A 27,916-nucleotide genomic window follows, 5' to 3' on the forward strand; every position below is an offset into this window, starting at 1 on the left:
ACTCGTAGCTTTTCTATCGGTTGTGAGGTTAAAGTCCATGTTTCACCAGCATGTTAGAACAGGTAGCATACATGAATTGAAAACTTTTCTTTTCAGGCAAAGCGGGGGGGTTATTCTTGAAAATTATGCTTGGCTTGGAGAAAACCTTCTCCACGAAATCCCAAAGGTACTTTTTCAGGAGGCAACAGGAGTTCCTTGTTTTTTTCTTTGAAGGATTTTGCTTCTCATCCAAGAAGCTTCTTCAGCTCTGACAGGATAGTGGGGAATGGAAGGATTTGTATTCCTTACAGACAGCTGGCCATTTGCATCCTTTTTAGAGAGTCCTTGAGGCCACTTGGAGGTTTATCAGTGTCCTCAGGGTCACCTGAGTAGTGCTCCTGGTTCCTGGAGCACTACTCAGTCCTCTTCCATGAAAGCGACCTAAAACAAGATGGATCGACGACATCAGCAAGTATTGTAGGCCCAATTGGCAAAAGAAAGCTCAGGACCGTATTGGTTGAAAACATGAGGAATAAGACCTCATCCTGCAGTGGACAGACAATGGCTGAAATGATGACGATGATACGTAAGAATCTAGTCAACTAACAGTCAAAGCTAAATCGGTGTTAGTGCAGTATTGTGTTGTTCTATGTCCAATCTCTTTTTACATACACACACACATACCACACACAACACCAGAGCGGAGAGATTGCCTAAACAAACTATCTATGGCTGGGAAGCCTTTCTTTGCGGCTCAACGCTTCCCTAAAAACGGCTAACCACAAAGTAATCAGCTCAGCTCCATGACCTTTATCTTGCATAATTTTTCTATTAAGACTTTTGAAAAGGAGATTAAAAACTAATATGAATTAATAGAGAGAAAAGAAATGAAAGAAAAGGGAGGGGAGGGAGGGAGGCAAAAAGCACAAGAAAGAAAGAAAGAAAGAAAAGACATAGAAAGAACCAGTTTTATGTTTTCTTTGCAGCGAATATAAGTACAGTTACAAAATTAACTCTTGCAAAAATAAAAGCTCTCTTCCCCCTACTTTATCTATTTCTTCTGATCGTCAAAGTCCTAAGTCATAAGACTGGGTTTTGCTTTCTTTTTGTGTGCAAAAAGTCACAAGACGTTTCCAGGCAGAAATAAACAGATCATATGATGATGAACCAGTAAATAATATGATGTCTCAACAGGGTTGCCATGCTAAAATGGCTGGATACAAAATGCTGGGCGTTGTATGATCCCACAGAAAGTGTTTTCTTCTTTTCAGGTGGGCTCATACTTTGGTGCTGAACTTGCCTCCGTGGACTTAAATGAAGATGGAAATACCGACCTACTTGTAATTGGGGCTCCTCATTACTACAATGGACACCAAGGTGGGGTTGTCTACGTCTCTTCCATCAACAACACGGTGAGTAAAACCATTGGGGGCTGGAGGAGAAATCCAGGATTGAGAAGTTTTCTCATAGTTGGTGAATTATCTTTCACTCCATCCGATCATTTTTTTGGAGGAAATACTTGGTAATCTTAGCAGGCTCTTTTCCATGTATTTCTGCCAAAGGAGGCAGAGCATAACAAAATCTTCAAGCCTTCTCCTTCACAGCTGTCTGATTATAGACTTTCATTTTTTAGCTTCAAATGTCAGCGTTCCAAGTAAAACATCCATTAAAATCAGAACTACGAGGCAGGCATATTCCTCAAAGAACATGTTTATTGGATACATCATATCGGTACAGCTAGTGAAAACCAACTCTAAAAGTTCCTGCCATTTTTCCCTAATTAAAAGAGCAAATATTTCCCTCTCCAGGTGTCACTGGTCACATTGTTCAATGAAAGTAGCTGGCAGGCTGCTTGGTCACTTTGAGAATGAGTCATGTAACTTTTTTTTAGTGCCATCATAACTTTGAATTATCTTTAAACGGACTGTTGTAAATTGAAGACTAGCTGTATTCACAGACACGCCCAAGGCAGCAAAATTTTTGAGTTGCCACTCTGCACATTTCTAGCTACTCTTAGTAATTTGCTTTCATCACTTGAGACTTTCAAGAAGAGATTGGACTGCCATTTGTCAGAAATGGTGTCGGGTCTCCCGTTTGGGTGGGGGGTTGGACTATATGACCTATAAGGTCCCTTCCAACTCTGATTATCTGTTATCTGCTAGTTGAAATGGCTATGAAAGTCAAAGACATCTTAATAAAACTTTTAAATGCTTATTTTTAGAACTTTATTTTTAATGCACACACACACAAACACATACACACACTAAATACAGCTAGTCCTTGACTTATGACCACAATTGAGCCCAAAATTGCTAAGTGAGACATTTGTTAAGTGAGCTTTGTCCGATTTTATGACTTTTCTTGCAATAATTGTTAAGTGAATCACCACAGTTATTAAGTTAGTAACACTGTTGTTAAGTGAATCTGGTTTCTCCATTGACCTTGCCTGTCAGAAAGTCACAAAAGGGGATCACATGACCCCAGGACACTACAACCATCATAAATATGTGTCAGTTGCCAAGCATCTGAATAGAAATCACATGACCACAGGGATGCTGGAACAGTCATAAGTGTGAAGAACAGTCATAAGTCACTTTTTCGAACGGACCCTAAATGAACTGTTGTAAATCGAAGACTATCTGTAAAGTGTCTTTAAACAAAAACACACATAAAACAAACTTATGTATGGATTAGTTGACAAATATGTGACCAGAGGCTGGTAGGAATGTGTCTTCCCCTAGGAACAATGGTTTGGTTTTGGCTAATGCAACATTCGCAGCATTTTTTGAAGCAACTGCTGCAGATAGCAAGAATTTATCATATGTTAGTTTAATCCATCTACCGCTTTGTCATATTATATTAGCTCATCTGCCCAGGTGCTTTTAATGAGTGTGTTTTTTGATATGAATGCTTAAATATAGAAATGTATGGTTATTTTTCACTTTTGTTAGGTCAACTGGATGAGATCCATGGAAAGTGGTTGATAAGTAGCAACGTAGAAAATAGGGAGGGAGGGAGGGAGAGAGAGGGAGAGAATAAAATAGAATAGTACAGAACAGAACAGGATAAAATAATTTGTTCCTGACCAACAATATAGCTAATCAGGCTACTAATTTCTGGGCCCCAAATGCTATATAAAGTCATATGTTTAAAATTCCTTCCATGTTTTAATTATTATATTTCTTATATAGTATTTAGATTATTATATTAATTTAAAAGAATAGAATAACAGAGTTGAAAGGGACTTTGGAGGTCTTCTACTCCACCCCCCTGCTCATAAAAATATTCTTTTAATGTAAGATGCTTAGTTAAGAAAGGAAGGAAAGAAAGAAAGAAAATAATCCACCCAACCATTGTTTGTGTGGCTAATAGCCTTGCTATCTTCTTCAGTATGTCCACAGGTAGCTCTGAAACAGAATAACAGAATAACAAGAGTTGAAAGGGACCTTGGAGGTCTTCTAGTCCAACCCCTTGCTCAGGCAGGGAACCCTATAAACCATTTCAGACAAATGATTATCCAATCTCTTCTTAAAAACTTCCAGTGTTGGAGCATTCACAGCTTCTGGAGGCTAGTAAAACTACACTAACTAATGTAACTCACGTGCTTCATTCCAGGGTGAGCTTGTTCTCCTTCAAATATTGCATGGAATCCCAGGTAATGGACTAGGCCGTTTTGGGGCAGCTCTGTCCACATTAGGGGATATCAGTGGCGATGGCCTTACAGATGTGGCCGTAGGAGCCCCAATGGAGGATGAAAATCGGGGGGCTATTTACATCTTCCTGGGTGAAACAGACCGACTGAAGGAAGTGCACAGCCAGGTAAGTCCAAATGTCAAAAATAAGTTAGATAAGAATACCCAACTGAAGCTTCTCTACCTGTGTTGATGTGTTCCAGTCTTAATGATCTCTTTTTTACTTCCTTCTTCCCCACAGCGGATTTCAGCTACCTCTGTTTCTCCCGGGCTCCAGTTTTTTGGACAATCCATCCAGGGAAGGTTGGATCTGAGCAGGGATGAGCTGACCGACTTAGCCATTGGAGCTCTTGGAAGTGCAGTGGTGCTTCGGTAGGGAAGGTTGGGGTGGAAATGGGCATGGACCAGATCTAGGCATTTTATGGCTCCCAGGCCACATCCAGCCCTTTGGCTGTCCCAGTCAGACTTGTGAAAATTGGTTTTATTTTGAAGGCAACTGCTATTCCACCCTGCCCACATTTTATCTATGTGCATGTATGCATGCCTAAGCACTTTCACAGCCCTGTTGGTTCAGCCCTTCACGACAATCCTAGTGTTTCATGTGCCCTCTTGTGAAAATTAACAAATGCATTAAGCCTCATGGTATAGAATGTGTGTTCAAAGTGTACTGATAGGGTAGAGTAGAGTAGAGTAGAATAAGAGTAGAGTAGAGTAGAGTAGAGTAGAGTAGAGTAGAGTAGAGTAGAGTAGAGTAGAATAGAGTAGAATAGAGTAGAATAGAATAGAATAGAATAGAATAGAATAGAATAGAATAGAATAGAATAGAATAGAATAGAATAGAATAGAATAGTCTTGCTATGCAACCCTGCTCACAAGTGCATAAAGCAAGTGCAACTGGACTGTGGACAATGGGATATGGGAGGTGGGAGAAGGAAAATATTGCTTTTTTATTAAATTATAGTTTTGGAGAAAAAATGTCCCAGGAGTTTCTTTTGTTGTCTAATGCAGTGGGACGGGTGACAAGAATAGAATATTCTTTATTGTGTGATTGGACACACAAGGATAAAATATCCACTAGCTTAGGACAGCTTCTCTCTCCCTCTCTCCTATCTAGCTATCTGCCTTTCTTTCATCTATCTGTATGTGTGTGTGTCTCTGTTCGTGTGCTTGTGTGTGTATATCTTATGCTCTTGAGAGTGGGATAAAAATCAATACAAATAATTTTAAAAATACTTTTGGAAGCGTGGCTTGGCCTGTGGCACAGTGGTAGTTTCACATTGACTTGGAACGTACGGTGTGAGCTGAGACAGTTGTTATCTCCAGTTGTTGGATATGGAATCACAGCAGCTGACAGCTTCTATCCAATCTTGTCTGGTTTAGGAAGCTAAGCAGGGCTGGTTATTAATTGTATGGGAAACCATCAGGATAGAGACCAAGGCTACAGAGTAGACAATGTGGGAGGAGGCAATGGCAGATCACTTCCTGCTGCCAAGAAAATTACAACATGAAGAAGTTCACAAAATCACCAGAAGCTAAACTTGACTCAAAAGAGACTTCACTCGTTGATGGTAAAAGAGACATTGTGCTGCATATTGCATAGAGATACATGGGGATTGTGAAATGGCACTTCTCCCATGTTAAAACTAGGCCTTATCAGAGATCTCCGTATTTTGGAAGGCAGTTGGTTAGGCCCTTTCCTGAACCAACAGTCCCTACTCATAGTCACTCATGCCCTAGTCACTTCCCATCTTGATTATTGCAACGCGCTCTACATGGGGCTGCCCTTGAAGAACATTCGGAAGTTCCAGTTGGTGCAAAATGCAACGGCCCGCATGATTTTGTGTAGACCCTGGTGTGCACATGTGTCACCTCTCCTGCAGGAGCTGCATTGGTTGCCAATTTGCTTCCGGGTGCAATTCAAGGTGCTGGTTGTCACCTTTAAAGCCCTTCATGGCTTAGGACCAGGTTATCTGAGGGAACGTCTCTTGCCGGTCACATCTACCCAACCCATCAGAGCGGGGAGGCAGGGAATGTTGCGGGTCTCATCCCTGAGGGAGATACATCTGGAGGGACCCAGATGAAAGGCTTTCTCCATGGTGGCTCCCTCTCTCTGGAACATCATTCCCCCAGGGATTAGAATGGCCCCCACTCTATCACTCTTCCGGAAGGCACTGAAGACCTGGTTTTGCCAGAGGGCCTGGGGAGCCCAGAGCAGGATGGAGCCCATCAAATGGCTAGTGTGGTCTGCTGTCGTTGGGGTGGGAGTTGGGGGGTGATTTTTTTTCCAGATTTTGTTCTGTTGTACTATATTAATTTATTTGATTCTTTTTGTTAGTTTTTATTGTTTTTTTATTTTTATGTTTTGTTTTAAATATGGTTTTACATTGTGTAAGCCTCCTCGAGTCACCACGGGCAAATAGGTGGCAATATAAATAAACAAATTAAATAAATAAAAAAATAAATGTCATAACACCTTTCTTCTGCTTTCCAGATCCCGGCCTGTTTTCACTGTCCTCACTTCATTGAGATTCTCCCCTGATTTGATCCCTCTGGATGATCCAGAGTGTGGAAGCAGAAAGATTTCAAAAATGGATTCTCGTGGGCAAGTCAGTCTTTGCTTCACCTTAACTCTTCTCAGCACGAAATGGAGCTCTGGTAACATCTCAGCATGACTGTTCTTTTGTTTAATAATCTTAATTTTGTAGGTTTTAGGATTCTCCTCTTTCCCTCATATCTTAAGTATTGATAATTTATTCTGCAACCACTCTTTTCATCTGCCAACTTCTGTTTCTCATCAATTGATTTATCTGTTTCCCACCTTTATTATTTGTATAAATATCTCAAGGTGGCAAACACACCTATCGTGTTTTCCCAAAAATAAGCCTTAGCATGATTTTTCAGGATGCTTGTAATATACCCCCAAAATAAGCCCCATCTGCCAGACGGACACATTTTAGTACCATATTTCTCCAAAAAATAAGCCCTAATGCATCTTTTGGAGCAAAAATTAATATATGACTCGGTCTTATTTTCAGGGAAATACAGAATACTCCTTCTGTGAGCCATAGTCATCAGTTCTTACTACTAATTTCCTCACAACAACCTTGTGAGTTGGGTTAGGTGAGTTGGGAAAGTGATTGGCCCAAGGCCACTTAGCTGGCTTTGTGTCTGAAGAGCTTCCATAATATAATATAATAATAATATAATAAATATAATTAATATAATATAATATAATATAATATAATATAATATAATATAATATAATATAATATAATATAATATAATATAATATAATATAATATAATATAATATAATATAATATAATATAATTTGATTATAATTTGATGTGCGCCCCGTGGCCATATACAGCGCAGAGTGCTGGCCGACGACCAAAGAAGTCGAAAGCAGACTCCAGACAATGGAGATGCGAATGCTCCGATGGTCGGTAGGCCTCACCCTACTCGATCGTGTCAGGAACGAAGAAGTGCGTAGACGGTTCAACGTTGTGCCCATCCCCACGGTCATGAGGCAGTCCCGGCTACGATGGTTCGGCCATGTGAGTCGCGCCAAGGAAGAATCCATCATCAAATCTGCGATGAAGGTGACTGTCGGAGGAGCGAGACCGCGTGGTAGACCTAAGCAACGCTGGATGGACACGATCAAGGCCGATTTAGAGATCGCGAAGGCAGACCCGACATACGTGGCAGACAGAGAGGCGTGGAAGCAGTACTCAAGGACATTAGCAGACCTCGCCAGAGCGCGAGACAAACGCTGAAGAAAAAGAAGAAGAAGAATATAATATAATAATATAATAATATAATATAATATAATATAATATAATATAATATAATATAATATAATATAATATAATATAATATAATATAATATAATATAATATAATATAATATAATATAATATAATATAATATAATATAATATAATAATATAAGGTATTGGCATTAGTACTTAAAGTCCTTCATGGTTAGGGCCTGGCTATTTAAGGGACTGCTTATCTTATTTTGTACTGATCTAGTTAATGGGAGAGGCCCATTTGAAAATTCCCCCTGGTCCGAAGCCCATCTTCCTGGTATGTGGGAGCAAGTCCTGTGTTGTATTTCAAAGCTGTCTTTCCTATGCAATATCTTTCCATAAGAACTATGTTTAATCCTTGTTCGATTGAGTTCTAGAAAATCTGAAAAGATACAATTTCAATATTATATATTATATGTATTCAAAATGAACAGTGATTAATATTTATATGTATGTTTTGTGTGTGTGTGTGTGTATAATGTGAGTATGTGTGTTATGTATGTGTATGAGTAAATATATACTTTCTTTTGAGATCAGGGTTCATTTTTAATGTGGGGCAGTGTGCTCAAAGTAAAAAATGAGAATAAAGGTTATCTTATTATTTTATTGTTAACTCAATCTGAATTTTTAAACTTTTAATATTTTGGGTTTTTAAAATTGTAAGCATCCTTGATGTCTTGCGAGAATATATAGTGGTACCTCAGTACTTATTGTTAATTGATTCTGAGAGGTGCAATGAGTACCCTAAATGATGAACACTAAATTTTCCTTAAAAGAACAATGTAGTGAGTCACAAATAACAAAAAGCTGACACTGGCAAGTTCTAGCTTGTGTGTTGGGTATCAAACAAACAATGAGCACCAGGACAAAATTTTCACGTCAAAATGTGTTGAGTACCAACTTTGATGAGTTTCAAAGCAGTCGAGTACCAAACACTGCTATATAAAAGCAGTGTTTTTCAAATTTGTCAACTTTAAGACATGTGGACATGGTGGCTGGGGAATTCTGGGAATTGATGTTGACTGGGGAATTCTGGGAACTGAAAGTGCCAAGTTTGAAAAACACTGCTGTAAGACAATTATAAATAGCAATATGTTCCCATGTTATTTTAAATTTTTTCTCTGGATGCTAACTCATTCGTTAACTTATTCTCTCAGTCAATGCTCATTTGATTCAGGGTTTTTTTTCCCTTCTGTTTTCCCCTTCGCTCTTTTTTTAACAAGGTTCTTTGCGAGCCAAAATCAACTTCAGCCTCCAAGTTGATGTTAAACAGACCTTGCCACGCCTGATGCTAGAGAACGAGACACCCAGTTTTTCAGATGCTCTCCGCCTTGGAGCTATGCCCATCTGCATCAACAAGACTCTGTGGGCTCAGGTAGACACAATTATATCCTTATCCGAACTGCCCAGAAAGAATTTTAAGAATTGTAGTTGGGTCCATTAAGAAGGCATCCTCAAGGATATCGCAAATTACATTTCACTAATCTTAACTTTCTGGCAAATCACAGAACTTGTGATGTTAGTCCTGAGCCCCTCCCCACACTGTTAATGATTGATCGATACTATTAATCTTTCCTTTTTTTAAAAAAATAAAAAAAATCATAGAGTAAAAGACAAATTACAAGAAAAAAGGAGATAGAAAAAAACTTCTCAGGTGACCCTGAGGACAGAGATAAACCTCCAAGTGGCCTCAATGGCTTGCTTAAAAAAGTGCAAATGACCAGCTGTCTGCAAGGAGTATAGCAAAGTCAGTGGGGAACCCAGATTCACTTAACAACAGTATTACTAATTTACCAACTGCAGCGATTCACTTAACAAATGTGTCAAGAAAAGTCTTAAAATGGAACAAAACTCACTTAATAAATGTTTCACTTAACAATATACATTTTAAACCCAATTGTGGTCATACCCCGAGGACTACCTATATTGGCATTTCAAAGAATATACAAGTAGCCCTCGATTTACAACTGTTATTGATCCTGGAATTGCGGTTTAAGTTATGCCAGAATGAAAGTGGGTCATCATGTGACCGCATCAATTTTATGACTTTTTTGTGGCAGCTTTTAAGCAGGTCTGTTCTCTGCAATGGATGGTCTTTTCTGGAAATCAGAAGTAAACACTGGTTTCTGGTAAAATCTGTAGTAAAATGTGGTCATGTACTACTGGACATTGCAAGCGGACATAAATGGGAGCCAATTGCTGAGCACTGAAAAATGCAATCACATGACTATGGGGAAGAGCTGGCTGTCAGAACTTTGAATCTGAGTCATAAGTAGCCCTGGAGAGGCCCATTGAATCTTTGAACAGATCGCTAAGTGACTGGCCATAAGTCAAGGACCATCTGTATATTCCTTCTCTACTCTGGCCACTGTAAAAATCTGCAGCCTTGTTTGCAGCTATTAAGACACGGTTGCAGAAATGCTAAGAATGCAATTGTTTCAGCTTTATAGCCTGAAGGGACTTTTAAATGCAGTAGAGCAGTGATCCCCAACCTTTTTGACGCCACGGCCCGGTACCGGCATTAACTGGCGCCGCCATCTTTTTTGACGAAAAAGTGCTTCCGGTGACCTACCTCACCGGAAGCACTTTTTCGTCAAAAAGATGGCGGCATAGCTTCGGTGAGCTTTTTCGGGTAGAAATGGCTTTCTACCGGAAAAGCTCACCGAGCGCTAAGCGCCGCCATCTTTTTGATGAAAAAGTGCTTCCGGTGAGCTTTCTACCGGAAAAGCTCACCGGAAGCACTTTTACCAAAAAGATGGCGGCGCCAGCAACCAGCGGCCCGGTAAGACTTGTTCCGCGGACCAGTACCGGTCCACGGACCGGCGGTTGGGGACCCCTGCAGTAGAGGAATGGCAGTAAACTTCCCCTCCTAGCAAGAATTCAGATGTTTTCACAGAAATGAATACATGATATACTGTACTAAACCTGTGGATAGGGAGGGGATGCTAGAAATTTATTAGATTTCCATTTGGGATCTAATTTGATTTCCATTTTGGGGCTAACGGGAATGTAGGGGATTTTGTTGCTTCAGGACCAGAGATCGCTTGGGATCAGATGACCACATGATTAAATGCAGATTTCTTGGCACTTTTCAAATGATTATCTGGAGAGAGTGTAAATTAGTTTGTGGTGTTTTCAGCATTTCAGAGTGATTAGAAGTCAAGGTAGGTTGCTTCAAATGGTTTGGTGAGAAATTGGGGAATGGATGCCTTTGGAGTATAGCTGTAAGAAATATTACAACACTGAATGGAGAAACACACAGATTTGGGTAGAAATGTCTGATTTCCAGAATCTCTTTCTTAATTGGCCTCAGGTCTGCCTGGATGACTCCATCTCTCCAGTTGTGCTGCGGACAAAGTTCTCAGTTCAGGAACAACCAGATAACAGCAATCTGCGACCCATCCTTCACCCTGAGACAAAAACTTCCACTGACATTGAGGTATTTTTCTGTACTCTGTGTTAGCACTTCCTTTATCTAGAAAAGGGGTCACCAACCTGGGGGCCATGGCCTACTACTGGGACATGAGCTAATCGCCATTGGGCTGTTTGACTGAACAGCCGATGTGTGCACCTCCATGTGTGCTCACAGCCCCACTTGTGCGAGTGTTGTTACAGATGCTTGTGGCCCCAATCGTGCAAGCCTCAGTGCTGGCACTTGTGACTTCACTTATGCAAGTGTGTCACCACGATTGTTGCGGGTGCTCACATATGCGCATGCGCGCTTGCAACCCTCTCACAAAATCATCCCCTTTCTACTGTCCCCCCGCTCTGGACCGCCAACCCAGAAAGGTTGGGGAACTCTGATCTAGAACTAACATCTCTGTCATGAGCCAGCCCTGAGCACTTCTAGCTTCATGCCAGTCTATTTCATACGCCACCAAGAGCCGTGGTGGAGCAGTGGTTAGAATGCAGCGTTGCAGGCTAATTCTGCCGACTGCAAGGAGTTCGATCCTCACTGACTCAAGGCTGACTCAGCTTTCCATCCTTTTGAGGTCGGTAAAATGAGGACCCAGATTGTTGGAGGCAATAGGCTGACTCTGTAAACTACTTAGAGAGAACTGTAAAGCACTGTGAAGCGGTATATAAGTGTAAGTGCTATTGCTATTGCTATCTCATTTGAATCCATCCTTCTTCCCAGAAGCTGAGGCAGGCCTGGAGGACAGAAAATGGCTGGCTGCCATCTCAATGCAAGGGTCCATTCACTGTCTTATCCACCATTCTTATTTCACACCCTTTTCACTTCCTGAAGCAAATTTGCAGTCACATTTCTAAGCAAACCTATTCAAAAGAAAGTTCACTGCATCTCCCACAAAGGCTAAGTTTGTTATAAACACAAGGCTTTGGTACAGATAATCCGCAAGTTATGACCACAGTTCACCCCAAAACTTCTGTTGCTGAGCAAGACAGTTGTTAATTGGGTTTTGCCCCATTTTACAACCTTTCTTGACCCAGCTGTTAAGTGAATCAGTGGAGTTGTTAGTATCACGTTCGTTAAGTGAATCAGATTTCCCCATTGATTTTGCTTGTCAGAAGCTGCCAAAGGTCACATGACCCCAGGAGCCTGCAACCATCATTAATATGAGCTAGTTGCCAAGCATCTGAATTTTGCTCATGTGATCACGAAAATGCTGCAGTTGTCATAATTGTGAAAAACAGTCATAAATCACCTTTTTTGTGTCATTGTAACTTTGAATGGTCACTAAATCAAAGTTGTTGCCAAGCCCCACAGAGATGGCTAAACTAAGGAAATAAGAAATACATACATCAGCAAGGAATTTGGAATGGGGTTTCCGGATAAATACAGAATCTTGGAAAGTGCAGTAGGACCTACCTCCCCAGCCTCATTTATAGAGTTCACTAATGTGGAGTCTCTAAACACTTTTTATTAAATATCTCCCCACCTGGGTTGGCTATAACAGGGGTCTTCAAACTTGACAGCTTTAAGACTTGTGGATTTCAACTCCCAGAATTCCTCCTCCAGTCATGTTAGCTCAGGAATTCTGGGAGTTGAAGTCCACAAGTCTTAAACTTGCCGAGTTTGAAGACCCTTGGACAATAAGATAACCTGTCAGATGACTTACTTTACCTCCAAACTCATAGTTAACTCATGTTAACTATGAAGATATTTCACGAGTATGAAAAGTTTTGATATGTTGTAACCTGGCTAAATCGAAACTGGTCACTGGCTACGATCGTGTGATCAAATAGATTCTCCTTTTGTCCACAAAACAGTTTTTCTCAATTTTGAAAACTTTAAGATGGGCAGACATCAACTCCCAGAATTCCACCACCAGCATCTTAAAGTTGCTAAGGGTGAGAAACCCTGACATAGAGGAGAGCTTCCGTACAGATTTCCTAATGAGAAAACTGGAAATGCCCATCCTCCTAAAGAAGTAAAACTAGACAAACCTGTGACCCATTGGGTCATCCTTTGAGCAAATGGTGATGTGACCAGAACAAACATTCAATTTTAAGCTGACCATATTTTTTTTTACCCCAATACTTGTGGTTACCCCATGATTATCTAAGAAACATCGTGAATGGAAAAATAATGGGAATGATAAACAAACTTCAATAGTAAGTCAATATTTACTAACCATTTATTTACTAAATGGGAAGATTACAGGTGTGGGGGGGAAACAGAGGGAGTGGAAGCAACTTCTGACTTCTTGCTGTTTTCCCCATTTACTTTTCTTGTAGGAAACTGGTAGGGAGTGTCAATATTTACAATCATGTAAACATAGGGACGCTACAACAGCCATAAGTTTGCAATTCAATCTGGTCTGAACATCATGGACGTTTCAATTATGCAGGAGTAATGGGTCCTGGATATTTTATTGGTTCTTTTAAGTTAGCAAGTTTTAGGTACCCAGTTCAAAAATTGTGGCATTATAACGCAACTGGAGAGTATCAAACAGACGAACAGATAAACACGAGAGTTTTAGTATATAGATGCCTGAGGAACTCGTAAACAGATTCTCCCATGTAAGACATATGATTCTACCCATCTGTGCGTTAATTTATGCCTTTGCCTGCTTCATCTATGCCCTCCTTAAGAAAGCTCCTTCATTAGCCCATGTTGCTCACCCCACCTCTGTTTCTCTTGTATTTTGTCAGGTTCCCTTCCAGAAAGACTGCGGCCAGGATGGAATTTGTGTGCCTGATCTTTCGGTATCTTTTAACTTCTCAGGGTGAGTGACATGTGGTGTTCATGGTCTAATTCTGTCCTTCGCTATTGCAAACTTGGATCATCCAATGGAAATAGGTGACATTGTGTGAGAGCCAGGAGGTACACTTCAACCATCCACTAGGAAGTGCTACCTCTGGTTGGTAGGAAGCTGTGCACAAGCTGAGGGTTAAATCCAAGATTTACGATAAAATCTATATATATAAAAGTGAAATACCACTCATGCATCATCACAAAATCCCCAGAAGCCTACAAACTTGAAATTTGGCACGTATGTTCCTCTTGGCTTCTAGGTGCTCACCAAGAAAGGATGTTTTGAAATGACCATCAGAGCATTAGTATTTTATATATTATTATTAACATGCTCTGATGCTAAGGAGTTCTATTCCCCCTCCCCACCTGAAAAGAAATCTGTTCCAAATGCAAAACACAAGCAGAGGAAAGCAGTTTCAGTTTCAGATTCAATTTCACAGCACCAAGCAGCTTTAGTACAGAACAGTTGAGCTAAGCCCTGCTCAGGCTCTTTGCTGTCTCCTTCTTGCTCACACGGCAAATACTGTTTCATTTCCCAAACAGCCCTCAACTCTCACACACTGACAGGACGCTAGCCAGATAAATATCGATGAATGCTGGTAGGCAGAGGCACAATTTCCCCTGCCCCCTTATTTTCCTTCCCCAAAAACTAAGCCCGGTCATATAGTTTCATAGCGAAGCACGGGTATTGAGCTAGCCATATGTAAAATACCAGAGCCTGTGAAAATTGTTTCTTCCGCAATCCGTTTTATATAATGGGTCCGAGATGCATCGCGTGAATTGTGTCCTGTATCTGTTTCTATCAGTCCTCTTGTGCTGGAGATGGGCAGTATCGTGGTTTGCAATAAAAGTCGGACCACCAAATCCCCATTTTAATTGGTTTGGGGCTCTGCTAACATTAGGCATTGGATAGAAGGTATTGGATTCATTTCCTTGTAATTCCTGTAGTAGGTTTCATGACCATTTCTATTTTGTGGAATCTAGTTGTAGGGAAGTGGAGACAAGGAGGCAGGAAGTCACCAGGGGTCCTTGGCATTGAGGAAATATTTCCCATTATTGTATTTCAGATCTAAAGGATTGAAGTTGAGCCCAAATTTCATACTGAATTTAACAGTGAAACTAGAAAATCTGGGAGAATTGGCATATGAGCCGGCCATTTCTTTTTACTACTCTTCTGTTATGTCCTTCCAGGGAGCTTCACTTCTTCAAGTGAGTTTGATGAATTTTTGGGGGGCGGAGGGGTTATAGTGGGGAGAAATAGGGGGATTAAGGTGGAGATGCTGGATTTTTGTAGATCAGAAGTCAGGTGTTACCATCAGGGTCACCTGGCAGGTATGACCTTGCTGAGTTGACTGATCTAGAAAAAGATCAGAAAAAGAAGATCTAGAAAAAGATAAGCCACTGTACACTCAGCATAGAAGATTAGCTAGCAGGAGAAATTATACAGCTGCCGTATAAAAACAGGTAGCAAATCCCACACTCACCAGCACTGATGATGTTGCCCAGTTGGGTTATGAAATGTCTGCAAACAAACAGCCAAGCTCAGAGAGAACCAAGTACTCCACAACCTAGAAAAAGTCAAGCAATGTCAAACCAGCTTAGAATTTACGTAGATGGGAGAGTATTAGGAAACCCCAGATATGTAGTTTAGACTGAGAAACCTGGAAAAAAACTTCCTCCCAGATGATAACAAAGGCAAACTCCTTGCACATAAGCCTGTAGCCACCCCCTTGCAAAGTAATCTGAAGCTAACAGAAATCTAAGCAATCAATCTTTGCAGCTGTATGTTAATTTCCCCTTAATTATTGGAAAAAAGAAAGACCAACTGAAAGAAAATTACTTTGTCTACCAGCAGACAAATTGGACTAGCTTGGATTAGCTGGTTTTAATGAGTTGGGTAGGTTAAGAGAATAACAGATTTTGAAGGGACTTTAGAGGTCTTCTAGTCCAACCCCCTGCTCAGACAGGAAATCCTATACTATTTCAGACAAACGGTTGTCCAATCTCTTCTTAAAAACCTCCAGTGTTGGAGCATTAACTTCTGGAAACAAGCCGCTCTACTAATTAATTGTTCTGACAGGAAATTCCTCCTTAATCCCAGGTTGCTTCTCTCCTTGATTCATTTCCATCCAGGTTGCTTTTTGTCCTGCCCTCGGGGGCTTTGGAGAATAGCTTGACTCCCTCTTCATTGTGGCAACCCCTTGAGATATTAGGACACTGCTGTCATGTCCTTCCCAGTCTTTCTTCTCATTAGACTAGACATACCCAATTCCAGCAACCGTTCTTCATATGTTTTAGTTCCATAACTTGGAATATTCCCAAAGGCCTTTGCTTGCATTCCCATGATTAAATGTACTTTGGCAAAGGTATAACAGAGTATGTATCTATTTTGGGTGCCTGGGCAGGCTTGCAAAAGACAGATGGCCTTGGTTCTTGTAGATCACTTTCACATTCACATTCCCCGGGCATGATCTGATATATATATATATTTTTAAAAAAACATTCTCTCTCTCTGCTTCAAGTCGAACTGGCCACTGTTCCCGGCTTGTCAGATGCATGGATTACCAGGAAATGCCTCCGTACGCCACAGCTCCTGCCGTTTCAGGCCACCCGCTCTCAAGGCAGGCACTCAGGTAAGACATGGGAAATCAAGTCAAAGGACAGAAGTAAAGGACAGCCATGAGAACAAAAGTGCGTGAAAGCAAAATGTGAAAAATGTTACCCTGCACAGGACGCTGGTGTAAGCTGTGTGTCCCGGTTCTGCACAATTACTGGGCCGGGAAGAGAGAGAATTCAGTATTCTCATATTGTTCAAATAAAATATTTCTACTCTGTACATTTATAAATGTAATCCTGATGGAATGCAACTTCAAAAACCAACAGAAGAAAAGCGGAAAAGGGATTGAGAGACAGGGCACCAATTACAATTTTCATTTATTTATTAAATGTATATGCCGTCCATCTCACTGTCCAAAGTGGCATGCACATTTAATAAATGAATGAATGAATGAATAAGCAAGTTCCATTCTTCATTCCTCCCAGTGGTTGGTAGAAAGAGAATCAATTCTATAGCCAAAAGAGAAAGAGGCAATTAAGTAACATTTCTACAAACGGCTCTTTGAGTTCCCACCACAACCAACAACGTAGGGTAATGAGGTTTTGGAGGCACTGGGAACCGGCATCCAAAATACAGGTAGTCCTCAAGTTATAACAGTTCATTTAGTGACTGTTCAAAGTTACAATGGCACTGAAAAAAGTGATGTATGTATGACCATTTGTTACATGCATGACATTGCAGCATCTCCATGATCACATGTTCAAAATCCAGACGCTTGGCAAATGACTCCTATTTATGACAGCTGCATTGTCCTGGGATCATGGGATCGCCCTTGGTAGTCTTCTGAAAAGCAAAGTCAATGAATTGCTTTGATCAAATAAAGGAATATAAGTACTTTTGTTTCTACGTGGAAACCGCTTCTGGACTTTGTGCTTGAGGTGGGGAAAAATGAAACTTTGATTTTGGGTTTTACTGATTAGATAGATTTGTTGTTATGGAAATGGCTAGTTTATACTATTATGGAAAAGTAGAAAATTGAAGTTTGATGTTACTGTCTTATTCCAGGGCACCAAAGGGAGTCAGAAGTCAACACCTTTTTTTTTCTTTTCTCCCTTCTTTTCTACACTTCTCCCTTCGCCTTCCCCTCCTTTTTCCCCCCAAACAATTTGCCTTTGTATTTTTGTATTTTATATTATAAGCTAATGAAAACCTGTAAACTAGGACAAAGAAACCCAGTGGAGAAAACAGGCTCAGTGAGCAACCGTATTACCATGCTAACAGCTGGAGTGATTTACTTAACAACTGTGGCAAGAAAGATCCTAAAATGGGACAAAACTCACTTAACAAATGTCTCACTTAGCAACAGAAATTGTGGTCATAAGACGAGGACTACCTGTGTTTGGGATGCTGCAGTTAGGAGGGAAGGAAGCTGTTTTAGCTGAAGGAGGGACTGACAAAAAGAAAGTAGGGTTGAAGAGGAAAACAGGCATTCCTATAAGCTGTGCCATGTTCCTCCCTGAAGGCCTTCCTCCGGGTTTCCTTCCGCTCCTCCAGAGGTGATGCCTGGCCGGACAAGTTCGTTTACTTCACCATCCGTGCACACAGGTAAGGAACCTGATAGAGTGTTTTTCCCCCCTCTGCAGTTTCTGATTGGCTTCTCCTAATTGCATTCTCCTTTTCGGTCTCTTCCAGTTTGAATGAGAGCAACGTGAAAGAGAATAATGAGGCTACCGGACGGCTGCCTGTTTTGCATCCCGTCAATGTCATAGTGAAAGAGTAATTCTGTCTCCGTTTTTTCTTCTTCTGTGGTTTCCTTCCCCAAGAGCCCATTTCCCAAGAATAACCCTGGTTTCTGGCAAAAATGTTGAAGAAGGAGCTGGAAAACTGGGATTCTAGTCAGAGGTGGCATTCAGCAGGTTCTGACCAGTTCTGGAGAAGTGAGAGCGGACATTTTGAATAGTTCAGGGAACTGGCAAATACCACCTCTCAATAGTCCCACCCCCATCTATTCTCCGCCACCCAAGTCCCAGCTGGTTGGCTGGGTCTTCTTTGGTTGCCCTGCACAGGAGAATGGAGCTGGAAAGCAGGTTAGTGGGGTGGGGAGGGAATGGGGATTTTGCAGTATCCTTCCTCTGCCACGCCCACCAAGCCAAGCCATGCTCACCAAGCCATGCCCACAGGTAGTAAAAAAACACTGAATCCCGCCACTGATTCTAGTCCATTCTCAGCCATAGAAGCTCCCTGGTTGACTTTGGCTTAGTTCTGTAAGAACCCAAGAACCAGAGTAGTGCGAGGGTGAAGGTTTGTTCTCCAAGCTTCTGGGTTGGTTTTCAAATGTTTCATTACCAGGCTAGCTTAACATCTTCAGTGGAGTTTAGGGGATATCAATGTCAGTATTCCTCTGTTTATAAGGGCTTCAGGCGTGCGTGTGTGTGTGTGTGTGTGTGTGTGTGTGTGAAGTGAGGGTCTAGTTGGTAGGTCAGCTGTGAGTCATCAGTGAGTCTCGTGATGGGCCTTGAGATAAGGAGATTACATCAGGGTCATTGGAAGGTGAACTGCTGGGGAGAGGTCGCATGAGTTGGTTGAGGGTTGGTGCTGTCTCCAAGACTGGTTGTGTGGTTGATTTGGATCCTGAGGAGTTTGTAGGCTAGTTGTAGGTCAATGTGTCTGTTTTTTTTTTAAGCAAATTTTATTAATTTCAAAGACAAACAAATCATCATCAACCATTACATATTTGAACCTTTTTCCATTATAAATTTTACAAGTCAGATAAAACCTTATTTTATACAATACAATTCTATTTTAAGCCATTTCCATATGAGCATAAAAATACCTCTTATCCAATTTCTCTTTACTTCTCTTTACTCTTATTCAATTTCACTATTATTATTTCATCTATTTCTTTCTGACTTGATTACCATTATTCTCATTCTGTATTTCTACAAGGTTTTATTAATACTCTCAAAAACATAAACACACAACAAACAAACATATAAAAATTCTTTTAGGAAAGTAACTTGGCCCCAAGTACCTCTCTTTATATGGGCTTCAATTATATTCATGCTCATCTTACATATCATTACCTATTTTGTTTACCATTCTATATCTTCTATATAAACTTCTCCACACATTTCACTCTTCATAATTCTATCTTATTTAATCCATCTTAATTTAAATCATTATATTTGTATCTTTTGCCCATTCTTTATTATCCCTCTATCTCATTCCTTATAATGAAATAAAAAGAAATTCTCCTGAAATCACTAATCAGAGTATGATGCCTTTCTATCCTCCCCCTAAATTAATTAGATTAACATTTAAAATAACACCTAATACCCAATCTGATTCTGCTTGGTACATTCTATCTACTAATTTTTTTTCTTTTAATAACAATAAAAACAGAGTGATAAATCCAAAATGATTAAATACATAGTTAAATAATAAATCTAAATATTAAATCTTATAACATTCCCATTGCCTTTCCCTTTAATATTTTATTACATTTTAAAATCAATCATTGTTAAACATTTCAACATTTTAATTTCTTATTAACTCTTAAGCCATTCTAATTTTCTATTTCTAATACAGATGTTACAATACCATCTTATGTACCTTGCAAAATCTTTTTAAGGAAATTGTACTTTACCCTTTGTCCCTAAAAAAATTCCTCTTTTCCCATCTAATTTCAAAACTTTGTGGCTTTTCTCCGCCTTTCCCCTTTCTTTCTTCCCCACCAAATCTTCCAACCCCCTTCTTCTAGCGTCTGCCTTGCTGGCATCCCTTCTCTGTTGTGTTCCCTTTTTCTTTTGTTTACTATCATTATATTTATTTTGCATCTTATTTTTCTCTTTCTTAAATGTTTTTTTAAATCTTAAGTCCTTCATTTTCCTCGCTTTCTTCCTTCCTTCTTTCTTAGTTAAATTTTGGAATTCATTAAAGATGGCGTCTTCATCTTCTTCTTCTTGTTGTTCTTCTGCCTCCATCTGTTGTATTGTTTGTTGATAGTTAACCAGCGCCATTTCTAAAAATAGGAAGGCTTTTTCCATACCATCTTTACCGGCTGCTTTTGTTTGCTCATATTCTTCCCTCAGTTCCTCAAAAAAAAAAAGCCATTATAGATCTTTTCTTTTCTTTTCTTTTTTCCCTCTTTCTTCTTACACCAACCAAGATATTTCAAAAAAAAGTAAAACAATCCCAAAATCCACAATCCTCAATCAATCCAAGCCAAGACAAAATTCTCCCTTTCTCTTCCAGGGGTAGTATCAGACAAAAGAAAAAAGAAAGCCCAAATCTGTATTTTGAAGCCTTATTGGAGTTCTATTTCTGTCTTCAAATCCTTAAGGCATCTCCTCCAACAAAATCAAACCAGATGAATATATTTTTTTGTCCTCTCCCTTCCGACTTATCCCATAAAGCTAGTTTTACCTGAAAAAAACAGGTTTCTCAATGTCCACTTATTAATTCCGTCGGGAAGGAGAGTAAACTTTCCTTTCAGCACCACCAAACTGCCGCTTTTTTTCCTCTTCTAGAAGGTATCATTCAGAAAGTCATAATTTTCAGGAGTTTTGTTAAATATGTCTTAGAGTCCTGGGAACCAAGAAAAACTTTCTCTTTTCAAAAACTTTCTCCACTTCCTCCTGCGCATTCTTACCCGGCTGCCAGCTTCTTTGTGGCGGCCATTGCGGTTCGCCGCTGCACCGTCTTGGGAAAAGGGGTTCTGCTGGCCGGGAGGGGTCTGCAACACCCCAAACCCCTCTCCGGATCCCCCTATCTTCAGCTGCCCCTGCAGGGCAGCCTAGCTCCGGACCCGTCCGGATCGAGCACCAAAAGCAGCTAGCGCAGCAGGGATCGCGCAGCTTCGCGAATCCCTGCCGCTCGCGAAGCCGACAAACCGGAAGGGCGTCAATGTGTCTGTTGAAGGAATTGCGTCAATGTGTCTGTTGAAGGAATTGCTTGTGGAGCGCCAGGCTTCACTGAACTCACAAGCATGGCGGGTGGTAGCATGGCTGATGATTTTTGTGTTGCTCCAATCAAACTGGTGCTGTTTGATGTCGGTATGGGTAGAAATTAAGGGTTTGGGATCATGGTAATTGACTGCCAGTCGGTGTTCATGGATCTTGGCTTTTAATTGACGTGGTGTTTGTCCCACGGAGAATGAACCTTCACCCTCATCCTACACCTGAGCTACAGATATTCACCACTATCGCAAACCAGGGTAGTCCTGGATTATCAGCAGGGACTTCATATTATAGACAACCTACTATGGCTTGGGCCCAGTTGTGCTCTCTCAACTCAGCCTACTTCACAGGGATGTTGTTAAGGGAAGAAGTAAGACTCTGCCTCTTTCATGATACCAATGGAGGCTTCTCCTTTCCCCTCTAGGTTTCAATCCACTCCATATCTCAACTTCTCTACTCAGGATCCAGGGAAGAAAATACTTACACATAGCTATGAGGTAATGGATTTGTCTTCCCCCACCCCCACCCCTGTGGGTTTACAATAATTAAATCCATATCTTTCTTGTCCAAATTGATTCCATCCACTCTGGTCTTCTCAGGCAGGCTTGCTGAGAGTCCATCCTGCTCATGAAGTTTGAGGGACTTGGGTGAAGTGGAGGCCTTCTTTGTGGTGGCCCCATATTATGGAATAGGCTTCAAACAAGTTGTGTTCTCACATCCAGAAGAATATTAAAACTTCTTATTTTAGTGCATTTAGCTCTATTTAATTTGGGGCATTCATCTGTATAGGTTGAGGTAACCCTTGACTTATGACCAGTTGTTTAGTGGCCACTGAAGTTACGACCGAACCCAAAAAAGGAGAACTTGAGATCCGGATCTGAAGTTCTGATGGTCGGCCACCTCCCAACCCCATGGTCATGGGACTTCACTTCAGGGTGTGGAAACACAGCTGTATTTATAGCGGTTTGCAGCATTCTGCAGTCACATGACCACATTTTACAATGGCATTTTCTTCTAGTTTTCAATAAATCTGCTTCATAGCAAACAACAGGTTTGCTTAACAACCCCAGCATTACCTGTACCGTGATGTTTGCTTTACAACCACTGAATTCACTTAATGACTGCCCCAAAAAGGTCATAAAATCAGGTCAATCATGGGACCAATTGTTTTATGAACCATTAGGAATTATGCCATTAATAGGCAGTCTCCATTATGGTTGCAACTCAAGTACTACCTGCATTTATTTGTATTTTTATATTGTTTTGTGATCTTATTTTTCCACCATGTTTCTGCTTCATTGTTTACCACCCAGAACGATGTGATTAGAGTGGCTCAAAAATGCAGTTTAAAAAGTGAATAAATAAATCTGCACGTACTCCTTTACTCAACCCATTCACCATTCCAGTTATCCATCTCTCTTTGCATACATACCTACCATAATTCCCTCTATGCCACGGATGTCAAACTCGTTTTTATTGAGGGCCGCATCAGGGTTGTGTCTGACTTCAGGGGGCTGGGTGGGTGTGGTCACATTGACCTCACTCGTGTGGGGGGCACCCCTCCCAGGCTCTGTTTTTGGCTGTGATGGCTTCCTCCAGAGGTCTGCCGGTGAAAAAGGAGCTCAGGAGGGCTGCATTAAGCGCTCCTGAGCTCCATTTTCACTGGCAGAGGCACCGCGGGCCAGTCCTTCGCTGTTTCCAGGATGGTCCCGTGGCCTGGATCTGGCCCCCGGGCCTTGAGTTTGACACCCCTGCTCTATGGGTCTTTATGAGTGGTCCATTTTATTTTGGTGAACAGAGAATTTCAGGAAAAAACTGAATAGCTATATGAAGGAATATCAAGCATATTGAAACCTATCAGGAGTAATGGAGCAATGGGTTGACTCTACAATTTTTGGTTTGGTTTGGTCCCTGCACTTTTTAATCTCTTGACATGTTCACATTGCCAACATCTTCTTCTCTACCTGATTCCATTTCTTCCAAATGTATTCAATTTCCTTTTTTGTTCTGGCAGGTGAGGAATTTGGACTCAAATGCCGCTGCAGTCAATGTAACCTTTGAGCTTCCTTTGAAGACAAAACAGGGATTCTTTTGGAATATAACACCATCCTACAGTGATGTGGTAAGAAGACGACTCCTGATTGAATAGAGTGCCTGCAAGAGAGAAGATTTGAATAATGTTTGTTTGGAGGAAGAAACTTGCAGTAAAGATTTAAGTATTGGAAGTGTACAGATAGTCCTGAACTAGCAGCCATTTGTTTAATGACTGTTCAAAATTAAAATGGCTCTGAAAAAAGTGACTTACAATGTTCACACTTACACTATTGCAGCCTCCTCACAGTCATGGGATCAAAATTCAGCCTCTTGGCAATTGATAGGTACTTAACATTGTTTGCAGTGTTTTGGGTCATGTGATCACTGTTTGCAATCTTCTCAAGTGGCTTCTGACAGAGCAAAGTGAATATGGGAAGCCAAATTTGTTTAAGGACTATTTGATTCGCTTAACAGCTGTGGCAAAAAAGATGGTAAAATCAGGTGTGATTCCTTTAAAAAACACCTTGCTTAGCAGTAGAAATTCTAATTCCCACTGTGGTGGTAAGTTGAGGCCTACCTGTATTATATTCTAGCTTGATACCTGTGCTTTGCTACAAAACTATGTGGTCGGGCTTAGTTTTTGGGGAGGAAAATAATAAGAGAAAAAATTGTGCCTCTGCCTACCAGCATCCATTGGTATTCATCTGCCTAGCGTCCTGTCAGAGTGTAAGAGAGTTGAGGGCTGTTTGGAAAAAGAAATAGTATTTGCTGTGTGAGCAAGAAGGAGACAGCAAAGAGCCTGGGCATGGCTTAGCTCAACTGTTCTGTACTAAAGCTGCTTGGTGCTATGAAATTGAAACTGAAACGCCTCTCTTCTGCTTGTGTTTTGCATTTGGAACAGATTTCTTTTCAGGTGGGTAGGGGGAGTAGTAAACTTCTTAGCATCAAAGCGTGTTAAGGTATAGGAAATACTGATGCTTTGATGGTCATTTTGAAAAATCCTTTCTTGGTGAGCACCTAGAAGCCAAGAGGAACATACATGCCAAATATCAAGTTTGCAGGCTTTACGGTCCTGGGGATTTTGTGATGATGCGTGAGTGGTATTTTGCTTTTATATACGTATGTAGATACCAGCAGCAAAGTTATTGCATGCATGTCTGTTTTTGTGTGATTAAAACAGCACTTGAATGAGAATGATGTCATCCAGTTTGGGAAAGCCCACACTTGCAGAAATACTTTGAAGGAGCGTTTCAATGGGTAGGAAGCTCATTTGGGTCAGAACAACTGATTGGTTGTTGTGGAAGGGACAGAAGACAGACCTGGTCAAAATAATAAACATTGGTTACTGTCACTTTTCTAAAACAGGTAGTTCACGACTTGTGACATAACTGAGCCCAAAATCTCCATTGCTAAGTAAGATGTTTGTTTTGTTCCATTTTATAACCTTCCTTGCCACCATTGTTAAGCAAATCATTGCAGTTGTTAAGTTGGTAGCAAGGTTGTTAAATGAATCTGGCTTCCCCATTGACTTTGCTTGTCAGAAGTCATAAATATGAGTCAATTGCCAAGCGTCTGAATTTTGATCTCATGACCCTGGGGATGCTGCAACAGTCATAAGTGTGAAAATCAGTCATAAGTCACTTTTTTCAGTGTTGTTTTAACTTCAAATGGTCACTAAACAAACTGTTTAGTTGAGGACTGCCTGTATCCAGAAAGAATTGGGATGAATCTCATAAGTTAGAGTTATTGTCAAAGGGATAATGGGCTAATATATAGATTTTTGGAAATAACAAACTGTAGCACACATTTATTAGTAAATTCAATTTAGGCAGAGTCTGTAAGAGTCATTTGAACCTCTTTTTCCCAGCATGCAAGAAAGAAGGGCTAATCACAACTATTTATTGTTTTTCAGATTATTATTTTCCAGGCCATTAACTTGTTCACATTAATGTTTTGTGATACCCTTGTTTCTTTCATATCATCACTTGGTACAAGTTCTACTTGTGCAAAATGACTTTTGTTTTTTTCCCTAGAAAAATCACTTCTCCTGCACACCATTGTTTACCCTCAGAACAGGAATCAGCAAGAAGAATGTCACAAAACGCATCACGGTAAGAATCTGGTATAGGAAGTCCTTGACTTATGATCACAATTGAAAGCAGAAGTTCCATTGCAAAGCAAGATGTTTTTTAAGCAAGTCAAGTCCAATTCTGTGACTCTTTTTGTCATGGTTGTTAAGGGAATCGCTGCAGTTGTTAAGTCCTTAAGTGAATCCAGCTTCTCTCATTGACTTTATTTGTTGTAAACCAGCTGGATAGGTTGCAAATGGAGACGGCAACCATTATAAATGCATGTTGGTTTGCCAGGCGGCCGAATTTTGATCCTATGTCCGTAGGGAAGTGTGACTGTCATAAATGTGAGGATTGGTTGTAAGTTATCTTTTCAGTGCAGTTTTAATTTTGAACAGTCACTAAATGTAAGTCAAGGACTACCTGTATGCACCTTCTTTTGGGTCGATATCTTTTTATGAGAAGAAAAGCTGAGGTGTATTTTTGTCTGAGATGGTGATAGCAAGCGGCAATACCAATTCTCACGAATGAAGTCAAACATACGTGTTGCAGGATAATATTGTAGGATCCAGTCAGGATCGGTCACTAGGATCAGAGCTTTAGTCTTCCGAGCTTTCAGACTCATGCTGGAGCCCATCCTCAGGGAACGATTTTCTCTTTCAGAATGTGTGCTACAGGCTTTTCTATGTGTGGTATTTATGTGATGCCTGGTTGTGTGTATGCACTGAACAAAGATATACAGTTTCGCAGCTGCTAAAAGTGTTGGCTGAGCAGGTACAAAAGCAGCCAGGGAAATGATTGAAACCTGGAATACAGGTCCCTTGTCACTCAACTGGAGTGCTGATTTTTCCACCAGCTTATCAGGTACTTAGGAGCCAAAGCAGGGGTGGGCTTCAAATAATTTAACAACCAGTTCTCTGCCTAGTTGCTGGGTGGGCGTGGCCATGGTGGGCGTGGCCCAGTTGGCCTCCTGCACCATCCTGGGAGCAAAAATGGGCCATGGGGGGGGGGGCGTTTTCGCCCTCCCCGGGCTCTGGAGGCTCTCTGGAGGCCGGAAACAGGCCCGTTTACAGCCTTCTGGAGCCTCTGGAAGGCCCGTTTTTCACCCATCCTGAGGCTCCACACTTCCCTGAACTTCCCTGCGATCTGAAACTGGCCACTTGAGGACTCTTGGGAGGGGAGAGGGGGCAGCCAGTCATCCGAACTCCTGGTTTGCCGAACCAGATGTAAAATTAATATTCGGTTCAGCCAAACCGGCTGAAACCCACCCCTGAGCCAAAGCCTCATACAACCAGACCACCACAGAAATACTACGCATAGAATAGTCCAAAACAAACATTTTGATAGAGAGAAGTTCCCCGAGGAAGGCCTCCAGCACATTTCTGAAAACCTGGAAGACTAAACCTTTGGTTCTGATGACTGTCCCAGATTTGACTCTATAATACCAATTCTCTTTTCTTCTTTTGACAGAGAGGCTGTCTGGGCGCTGTGGCTTGCCCCAAAGTTTACTGCTTTATCAACAGTCTCGTTAAAGGAGAATCGATTAGATTCAATTTTTCTGGAGATTTTTACAGAGAAGATAAATCTTCCAAAGTAAGTGGCTGATAATTATTATTACATTGTTCTTACATTGTTCTGCTCAGAAGATATATTTTTATTAAATACTTTGGGCAAAGAAAGCATTTTAAAGAATTTCCTATTCATGATTTGATTCCTATAAGAGAAATGCTTACAACAACCATCACACCCACCTTCCATGTTTGAGCTGGGATTCATATGTGGAAAATAAGGAAAAGGAATTCTCTTTTTTAGTCAGTTGATTGGTGAGCTAAGCAAAAAGGAAGGAGAGAAATATAAATATATAAAATCATAGGCTGGAAGGGATCATGGAGGTCTTCTAGTCCAACCTGGTTATTTGATTATTAAGAAATAACGGAAGGGCGGGGAGGCTTCCATGGAAAGGTTTCCTAAGCCTAAGCCAGTCACTCTGCACATGCTCAGGAGCACCCCACTTCCAAGACCAATATTATGTTGACATCTTTTACTGACCTTTCATTGATCTTTCATTGACCAAATTATATTGATCTCTTTCATTTGCTTATCACTCCTAAAGCTGAAGTCCGAAATATTCCATGTTGGCAGCGAGGCATCCATAAGGGTGGATGAGACCAGATTTTTCCTGAACGAACGAGAGGATTTCAGCCAGGTAATTCAGCCAGGATTGGTTAACTAAAGAGATAATGGTGGAATAGTGCAAATGCAAAGAAGGAGTCATAGAATCATAGGGATAGAAGGAGCCTTTGAGATCTATCCAATCTTTTCTTGAAGACCTCCAGTGATGGTGCACCCATAACTCCATGAAGCAAGCTGTTCCATTGATTAATTGTTCTTACTGTCAAGGAAGTTTCTACTTAGTTCCAGATTGGATCGGTCTTTAATAAGCTTCCACTCATTGCTTCTGTCCTGCCCTCAGGAGAGCTCTCTTAATCTGTGCTGCAAGTGAGTCATGGAAGCTGGTAGCATCTTTAAGACTAACCAACTTTCTCAGGGCAAAACCTTTCCATCAGATGCCCAGAGTGGGTTTGTTGTTACAGACTT

General features: G+C 40.9%; 1 protein-coding gene across 1 annotated transcript in view; it reads left to right on the forward strand.

Annotated features, from left to right (window-relative positions):
* The window catches only part of LOC113421740 (integrin alpha-D-like), a 59,687-nt gene that overhangs the window by 28,658 nt on the left and 3,113 nt on the right, over positions 1 to 27,916 (forward strand). Inside the window, exons 13-28 of the mRNA XM_087947186.1 lie at positions 1,251 to 1,391; positions 3,595 to 3,798; positions 3,913 to 4,043; positions 6,163 to 6,326; positions 8,704 to 8,855; positions 10,794 to 10,919; positions 13,598 to 13,671; positions 14,768 to 14,909; positions 16,223 to 16,333; positions 17,780 to 17,862; positions 17,950 to 18,033; positions 21,640 to 21,712; positions 23,230 to 23,337; positions 25,283 to 25,360; positions 26,789 to 26,911; positions 27,432 to 27,524. Of these exons, the coding sequence (XP_087803312.1) occupies positions 1,251 to 1,391; positions 3,595 to 3,798; positions 3,913 to 4,043; positions 6,163 to 6,326; positions 8,704 to 8,855; positions 10,794 to 10,919; positions 13,598 to 13,671; positions 14,768 to 14,909; positions 16,223 to 16,333; positions 17,780 to 17,862; positions 17,950 to 18,033; positions 21,640 to 21,712; positions 23,230 to 23,337; positions 25,283 to 25,360; positions 26,789 to 26,911; positions 27,432 to 27,524 (1,887 nt within the window). The remainder of the gene's footprint in view (positions 1 to 1,250; positions 1,392 to 3,594; positions 3,799 to 3,912; positions 4,044 to 6,162; positions 6,327 to 8,703; positions 8,856 to 10,793; positions 10,920 to 13,597; positions 13,672 to 14,767; positions 14,910 to 16,222; positions 16,334 to 17,779; positions 17,863 to 17,949; positions 18,034 to 21,639; positions 21,713 to 23,229; positions 23,338 to 25,282; positions 25,361 to 26,788; positions 26,912 to 27,431; positions 27,525 to 27,916) is intronic.

This window comes from Notechis scutatus, chromosome Z (genome assembly GCF_049901735.1).
Source record: "Notechis scutatus isolate UNSWTSFEM ecotype Mainland chromosome Z, rNotScu1.2, whole genome shotgun sequence".
Classification (NCBI taxonomy): Eukaryota; Metazoa; Chordata; class Lepidosauria; order Squamata; family Elapidae; genus Notechis; species Notechis scutatus.